The sequence below is a fragment of the Penicilliopsis zonata genome, assembly GCF_001890105.1.
Source record: "Penicilliopsis zonata CBS 506.65 unplaced genomic scaffold ASPZOscaffold_2, whole genome shotgun sequence".
In the NCBI taxonomy this organism is placed as follows: domain Eukaryota; kingdom Fungi; phylum Ascomycota; class Eurotiomycetes; order Eurotiales; family Aspergillaceae; genus Penicilliopsis; species Penicilliopsis zonata.
The window spans coordinates 2,218,413-2,226,714 of record NW_019208912.1 but is presented as its reverse complement, the minus strand read 5'-3'; the positions used below and the strand labels follow the sequence as shown (position 1 = coordinate 2,226,714).

Genomic DNA, 8,302 nt, shown 5'->3' with positions numbered 1-8,302 from the left:
TAATAATATATATAAATAGACTATTTAAATATATATACTTTAATCTTATTTAGATAATTATAAGTTATAATAGCCTAAATTAAGTTATATACTTTATTAATAATATAATAAGATTTTATTAAATTAAGTATATTAAATATAAGAGTAATATTTATAAAATAATAATAGACCTTAAAGATTAAATTAAATATTAGTTTAATATTAAGGTAAAGATATATTATATAGATAATAAAAAGGCCTTAACTAAGGATATTAATTATTTTATTATTAATATAATATTAAAATAGATAGTTCTAGAAATAGTAGAATAAAATAGCTGTACTAAATATATTAGAGAGGTAATATTAAAGATATTAAGAAGCCTATATATTAAAGATAATATATTATAAGATTTATAGCTAGAAATAATTAATTATAAGGTATAAATACTTAATAATATATCTATATAGGATTAAAGATAGAAAATCCTAAGATAATAATTAAATAAGCTTATTAATAATATAATTATTATAATTAAAAAAAATATAACTAATACCTACTTATATAGCTTTTATATATATATATAATAATAAAATATATTATAAAAAGAAAAAATAAAATTATAAGTATTAATTAAATACTTTATTAAATAATTAGTATTAAATATTATTTATATATAGAATTTAAGGAAATAGATTATATTTAAATACTATAATTTTATAGTTAATAAGATAATTAAATATAATTTAAATAATTTATTTATTAAGGTTACTTTATAAATAATATTATCTAAATTACTTATAGACTTATTAATATTATTAATAAATAAGTTAATTAAAGCTAATAATCTTATAAGTATTAATAATAAGGATATATATTAAAGATTAGATACCTAAAAGTAAGATACTATTATATAAATAATTAAATAAAATATATTTAATATAAAACTCTTTAAGAAAGGCTATTATAGACCCTTTAAGAATAATAATAATAAATAAATAGACTACTAGAAAATAATAGCTATCTTATAAATAATAATATTAGAATAGATACTAATACTATAGATTATATATATAATAGTAGTAATATTAAGTTTATTATAATAATTATAAATAATAATAAAATAATTAAATAAATAGTTAAATAAGTAACTATAGAGTGCTTTAATAATAATATAAATATTAAATATCTTATCTATAGATAAAGATTAAGAACTAGATAATATAGAGTACTATAAGATAAGACTAAGTCTAGATACTAAAAATATAATCTAGAGATAATAAACTTATAAAGCTTTAAGATAATATAAAAATAGTAATATATATACTATATAGAGACTAAATAGTATATATAGTATATTTAATATATTAATTATAATAAAGCTTAAAGACTTAAAGGCTTTAAGTATAAATAAATAGTTATATTAAAGCTAGATACTACTATCCCTAGATAATTAAAAGAAGATGCTTAAGTATTAATATAAAAATTAGTTTATTAAGACTATAATAGTTAAATATAATAGTTTATCTAAATATAAAATATTCTAAACTATTAAATAATTAAATAATATTATAATTATTTTACTTTAATAAGTGTTTACCTATAAATTTAATTTAAATAGTTACTTAATAAAGTTTAAAATATAATTATATATATAAGGAGACTTATAGCCCTTCTTAGTATAAAAAATATAAGCTATAATACTTATAGTATAAATATTCTAGATATTAATATTATTAATTATTATATTTAATCTAGAGATATATTAATATAATATAGTTAATATATTTATTAATAGTTTATTAAATAAAGTGATTTATATAGATATATCTTTTAGATTTATATAGAATAATAAAGCCCTTTTATTAATATAAGCCTTATATAGATTATAAAGATTATTAAAGTTATAATAAAAGAATCTAGCTATAACTCTTAATATATTAAGATTAAAGCTATCTAAAGACCTCTACCTCTTTATAAATAATAAGCTTATCTTATTAATATATATTAATAACTTTATCCTTATTTACTTTAAAGAGGATAAAGTATATATAAATAAATTTAATAAAGTATTAAATAGTATTTATTAAATATATAAGATAGAACTTAAATAGTTTCTTAATATATAGATTTATAAAAACTATATTAACTAGAAACTTTAACTATATTAAGATATTTATATTATAATAATTATTATAAAATATAAGCTTCTTAATTATAAATTATTATAGATGCTAATATTAGTTAATTATTTAATTAAAAATATAAAGACTATAATATAAAGCTAGATATAATATTATTAAGAATTAATAAAATTATTTATTTATATAATAATTATTATAAGAGTAAAATTAGCCTAAATTATAAATAAATTAAGAGAATTTTTATTAAATCTATTAATTAAGTATATTAAAGCTATAAAATAAGTAATTCTATATTTATATAAAATAAGATTTCTAGCTATTTACTATAAATACTTAGTAGAGAGCCTTATAAATAATCTATTAATTAGCTAAATACTTATAGATTATCTAGTATTTATATATATAAATAATATAATATATATAGATAATAATAATTATAAAAGTATATAAGGATATATTTATTTATTATATAGAGGACTTATAGATTAAAAGATATTAAAATAATAAACTATAATAATATTAACTATAAAGGCTAAATTAACTATAATCTTATATATAAGAAAGAAGCTATTTTAGTAAAAATAACTATTTATATCTATTAAATTTAATATAAAGTATTAATTAAATATCTTATATAATAATAAATAGACTATTAACCTACTTATAAAAGAGATATTATTTATATATATTAAGCTTTAATATATTAATATTTAATAGTACTAGCTTTACTAGGAGACCTAAATTAAGATAATATAGATTTAATAAATCTTAATAACTTATATACCTATAGATAGCTTTATAAAGATATTAATAGGCCTATAATATTAAAGATTTATTAAGATACTTAATATAGAGGATATTAAGATAATAAAGATAATAATAAAGTTAGGATAATACTAGAGGGGTATATTATAGAAAAGAATAACCTTAAGGCTACTAATTAAAATAATTTATATATATTTATACTATTACTTAACTAGTTAAGCCTAATATAATTAGTATTATACTCTAATTTTTTATTTATTAGGTATATCTGGCCTAACTGACGTCAGATAGGCCTGAGTGTGTAAATTATATAGGAATATAATACTATTAGCCCTGAATATGTATAGGATTTGTTAAATTAAATGGCTAGCAAGGTCCACAAGCCACCTCTTACACAACAACCTTCCAAGATTCCATGATTGAATAACCCACAAATGAAATCAAATCACTACAGACCCCGGATTACCTGGTGGATGCGTCTCAACCGTTTCATCTATACTTTCGAGTCGCCGCTTTGTCTTCGTGGGAGCCTGACGCGTCTTCGTCACCGACACAGCTATCCGCTTCTTGCTCTGCTCCGGCTTTTTCTACCTCTGCCGACATGGCACTTCTCTCTCCCCAACCCTGTTCCTTTCATGGTCATGAGGGATAATTTCGGGCTTTTTAGGACTCGAGCGAGTTCTGCAGACCTGGTCAACATGCGTTCTATCCCTGTATGGCGAGCCAGAGACACTCCTATTCGATCCATTTACCGGATCTATGAAGCAATGGCCGCGCGCGAATATGTAGCCATAGGCCCAGAGGTGGAGTACTTTTGGTACCAAGCACGGCACTCATGGTCGGTCCACTGCATACCAGATCCCTGTGATCACGATCCTATACGGTATGCTATCCTTGCCTGTATCGCAGAAGAGCTTGCGGATGCGTTCAACTGGCGGCTGAGTCAAGGATTGCGTCGTGATGGCAAACATATCTACCGCGAGACACTCGACGATGTTTTACCAAACTACACACCAGAAACTGCCCCTTCTTGGACTAGGAAGGTGCCTCCAATTGACGTCAACTTGATTGAAGGTTTACCAGATGATGTGCTAGACTCGTCGGGCAAGCTGATACTTGAACAAGGTGGGCAGAATCTTGTGTTTGCGGAGAGAAATATTGTCACAAATACTGGTTACTTTCGAACCATCTAGCAGATAATCATGCTGGACTATTGAGGATTGAAGTAGTATATTCTGAGTAGAGCAGGTCTCAGAAGAATAAGATCTAGAATTATGTGCATATTGAACTACTGGTCTAGACTTAAGGAAAAGACCTATACAATTTACCTGTTATCTTTACTTTACAATACTAAATGACGCCATCACATTAGCTGACACTTTAAGGTTATCCACTCAATTATGTGATCTGCAGCTAAATCTCACCTTAAGATATCATTCTCGGGGATATGGCGCAATCGAAACGTCCTTGGAAAATAGATGGCAGATGAATAGATGAATAGATGAGATGAATAGATTAGATGAATAGATTAGATGAATAGATTAGATGTATAGATGAGATGAATAGATGAAGAGATGAAGAGATGAGTAGAGAGGTAAGTATAAGATAGGAAAGAACATAAATAGGAAGAGATCTATACATAGATATAGATAGAGAGAGTGTATAAGATACTGAGGAGTAACAGTGACGTGATCTTAGGAAGAATGAGCTAATAAGCACCACCACTGCTTTTTATACCTTCCTCTATTCCTACAATATTCACTTGTTCATCAGATCAATCATGGCTTCCCACCAGCAGGAGCAGGGCGATGCCACCGAAGGCATCGTCAAGCCATTGAAGTCATGGAAAGGATATCTCTGGGATACATGGGAGCTTCCCCACGACCAACGTTGGCTCTTGTTCAAACTGGATGCTTTTGTCCTGACTTTTGCTTCGGTGGGTGGTAATGCATATAATATTCATCTAGCTATCTAACATGTGACCTGCAGATTGGCTATTTTCTCAAAAACATCGACCTCACAAACGTCTCAAACGCCTATCTGAGCGGAATGGAGGAAGACCTGGCCATGTATGGCGACCAACTGGTGACCAGCACCTCCATCTGGACGGTCGGTTATGTGATCGGCCAGATTCCCTCCAATCTCTTATTGACCAGACTGTCTCCTCGCTGGGTCATTCCTTCGGTAGGTGCCCATCTTAGGGTTTAGGGTTAGGGTTTTGTACACTGATACGTTCTAGCTGGAGGTTGGCTGGGGAATCGCCACCATCTGCACATCGACCGTCAAGTCGTATAAATCCTTATACGTTGTGCGTTTTCTCGTCGGTCTTTTTGAGTATGTATACTTCTATTAAAGAATCTACTAATGAATAATCTACTAATGAATAGGTCCGGCTTTTATCCTGGCATCCACTATCTGCTCGGATCATGGTACACCCCCCGGGAGATCGGTAAACGAGCCATGATCTTCTGGCTGGCTGGCTCTGTGGGCTCCCTGTTCAGCGGCTTCCTCCAGGCCGCTGCCTACACAAACCTGGACGGAGTTGACGGCCACGCAGGCTGGCGCTGGCTGTTCATCATCGACGGGATCATCACCCTTCCGCTCGCCGTGGCTGGATACATATTCTTCCCGAATCTGCCGCAGAGTGGGAACCAGACCTGGTGGATCAGCGAGGAGGAGCATCGCCTGGCCGTGAAGCGTATGGAGGCTGTCGGACGCGCGGGCAAGGAGCCATGGAGTAAAGCAAAGGCCAAGAGGATCTTCCTCAGCTGGCACACATATCTACTGCGTGAGATTGGTCCTATCTTTATGCCAATGGTCAATGCTAACCAACTAGCATTGGCATATGTGATCTGGAATAATGGGCTGCCTCAGGCCGCAATGGGATACTGGCTCAAAAGCTTCAACGATGCCCCCTATCCGGTGCCAGGGAAGTCGTATACAGTCCCCCAGATCAACGATCTCCCGTTGGTCACCATCGCCCTCTTCATCTTTGTCTCCTTCTTCTGGGGGTGGTTGTCGGATATCTTTGGGGGAGCCAGATGGCCGTTCATCCATATCGGGGCTGTCGTTACCGTAAGTACTTGAACCAAGTTATCCATGGCTATACTGACGAACAGTTTATCTTTTGTCTGCTCATGCGCCAGATGCCGCTCTATACCAACATTCCTGGCCGTATGGCTGTCTACTGGCTGTCTGAGATAGGAGTATGTTTTTCTTTTTTTTTTTTTTTTGCTTCTACTTATATTTATTTTACTAATGAACAGTGGGGTGCTGGTCCTCTCATCCTCAGCTGGATCAACGAGATCTGTTCCGCGGATACAGAGAAAAGGGCCTTGATAGTTGCCATGGCCAATGATCTCGCCTATGTTGTTCAAGCTATTGTAAGCAGCCTCTGGCAATATGATACTCTTACTCCATGCAATATGGTACTCTTGCTAATAGAAAAGGCCCCCAATTTCGTGTGGAAGACGGTCGACTTTCCCGCCGCCAAAAAGGGATATCTTTTCTGTCTTGTTCTGCAGATTCTCCTGAGTAAGTTGGATTCTACTCATCTTCAATTCATATGCTAATTGTCAGTGGCCGTGACGATTGTCGTTCAGCTGCTTCTGCGCCGGGATAGAAAGAGAGCAGAGGCTCTACCTGAGAGTTCCTCTCCATCAGAGACAAGCGTTGAAAAGTATCCAGCAGTTACAGTCGACATGGAGAAATAGAGTCTTATTTATATAGTTAGAATATAACTAACTATACTACTATACTACTATACTATATATATATTGTACTACTATACTACTATACTATATATATATTGTACTACTATATACTACTATACTATGCTGTAGAAATGACTAAGCCTTACTAAGCTACCCCTCCCACGTGACCACCGTAAATTTATTCCCCGCCATCGCCAATCCAATCCACCGACCTCAACCAACTTGCTACAGAGAAAACAAGATGCCTTCACTACAGGAAAGCCGGCTGGCGTTCATTGGCGGCGGCAACATGGCGATGGCCATTGTGCGGGGCCTGATCACACACGGGCTGAGCGCCCAGAGCATCACCGTCGCGGAGCCGTGGGAGGTGAACCGCGGCAAGATGGCCGAGATGGGCGTGCAGACGACGACAGACAACGTCGCGGCCGTGCGCGGGGCCGACGTCGTCATCCTGGCCGTCAAGCCGCAGGTCACCAAGGCCGTGTGTCAGGAAATCGCGGCTGGTTGGAGCGGTGCCGCCTCCCCGCCCGTGGTTGTCAGCATCGCGGCGGGGATCACTCTCGCCAGTCTCCAGCAATGGCTCCACGCCGAGGGGGGCAAGAGCGTGCATGTTGTGCGGGTGATGCCCAACACGCCGGCGCTGGTCAGCGAGGGAGCCTCGGGGCTCGTCGCGGGCGAGGGAGTCACCGAGGACGAAAAGGCGTTGATTGACGGCTTGCTGCGGAGCGTCAGCAAGGCCACCGAGTGGGTTGATCGCGAGGACCTTCTCGACGTCGTCACCGGCTTATCAGGTATCCCTTCCTCTCTTCTCTTCTCTTCTCTTCTCTCTTCTTCTCTTAACTAATGGATAGGCTCCGGCCCTGCGTATTTCTTCGCCATGGTGGAACATCTCATCGCCAGCGCGACGGCTCTCGGACTGTCCAAGGAGCAGGCCACTCGTCTGGCGGCGCAGACCTGTCTCGGGGCAGGCAAGATGCTGGTCGAGTCGTCGGACGAGCCGGCGCAGCTGCGTCGCAACGTCACCAGCCCCGGCGGAACGACCTTTGCGGCGCTGCAGACGTTTGAGGCGCTCAAGTTTGGCGAGACGGTCGACGCCGCCGTCAAGTCGGCGACGGCTCGCGCGGCTGAGCTGGGGGAGACGCTGGGCAAGCAATAGTGATGAGTGTTAATATAGAATAAGATCATATCATGTTGATACGATATTCTCCATCTCATTCTAGATGAAACATCGCTTAATATTCCTCAAAGGGTCAACTGCTGCAGGACCAAGTAAGTAACCACAGGCATCGGCAGACGGATATAGCAACGAGTGAATATCGGATACGGCACACGGATATAGGCAGGCTCGGCCAGTCAACACAAGCGATGAGTGGGTTTCTTCGGGATGGACAGGGTCTGGGCTTATTGTCAGAGATAGAGTGCATCGGAAAGTGCCCGACAGTATGATATAACTTATAATAACTTATAAATTTTATAGTATAATTTAATAACTTATAGTATAACTTATAGTATAACTTATAGTATAACTTATAGTATAACTTATAGTAAATACTTAACTTCTACTAGTAACTATATCAGTTATTGTCATGCTGATTGATAAGATGGATGTGGATCAGATCTACAAGGATATCAAATGGATAGATACTGCTTATGGAATATGGATACTTATGGATACTTGTGGATATAATGGATACGATCAAT

General features: G+C 35.0%; 3 protein-coding genes across 3 annotated transcripts; all 3 read left to right on the top strand.

Moving 5' to 3' along the window:
* Positions 1-3,322: 3,322 nt before the first annotated feature.
* Positions 3,323-4,081, top strand: ASPZODRAFT_2118010 (hypothetical protein; the record flags this gene model as incomplete). Its single annotated transcript, XM_022727776.1, has 1 exon — positions 3,323-4,081. The coding sequence occupies one exon, from the start codon at positions 3,323-3,325 to the stop codon at positions 4,079-4,081; it is 759 nt and encodes a 252-aa protein (XP_022584942.1).
* Positions 4,082-4,668: 587 nt separating this feature from the next.
* On the top strand, positions 4,669-6,460 carry ASPZODRAFT_2118009 (hypothetical protein; the record flags this gene model as incomplete). The annotated part of the gene is made up of 7 exons (XM_022727775.1): positions 4,669-4,824; positions 4,878-5,072; positions 5,128-5,222; positions 5,276-5,963; positions 6,008-6,094; positions 6,155-6,271; positions 6,338-6,460. 7 exons carry the CDS (start codon positions 4,669-4,671, stop codon positions 6,458-6,460), a joined length of 1,461 nt encoding a protein of 486 aa, XP_022584941.1.
* A 356-nt stretch (positions 6,461-6,816) lies between these two features.
* On the top strand, positions 6,817-8,039 carry ASPZODRAFT_129060 (hypothetical protein). The gene is made up of 2 exons (XM_022722183.1): positions 6,817-7,392; positions 7,453-8,039. The coding sequence occupies exons 1-2, from the start codon at positions 6,891-6,893 to the stop codon at positions 7,755-7,757; spliced, it is 807 nt and encodes a 268-aa protein (XP_022584940.1). The 5' UTR covers positions 6,817-6,890; the 3' UTR covers positions 7,758-8,039.
* Positions 8,040-8,302: the final 263 nt, after the last annotated feature.

Coding starts and splice junctions, on each gene's coding strand:
- ASPZODRAFT_129060 (XM_022722183.1), top strand. CDS start 6,891: ATGGCGATGGCCATTGTGCGGGGCCTGATCACACACGGGCTGAGCGCC. Junction 7,393..7,452: donor CGTCGTCACCGGCTTATCAG/GTATCCCTTCCT, acceptor ACTAATGGATAG/GCTCCGGCCCTGCGTATTTC.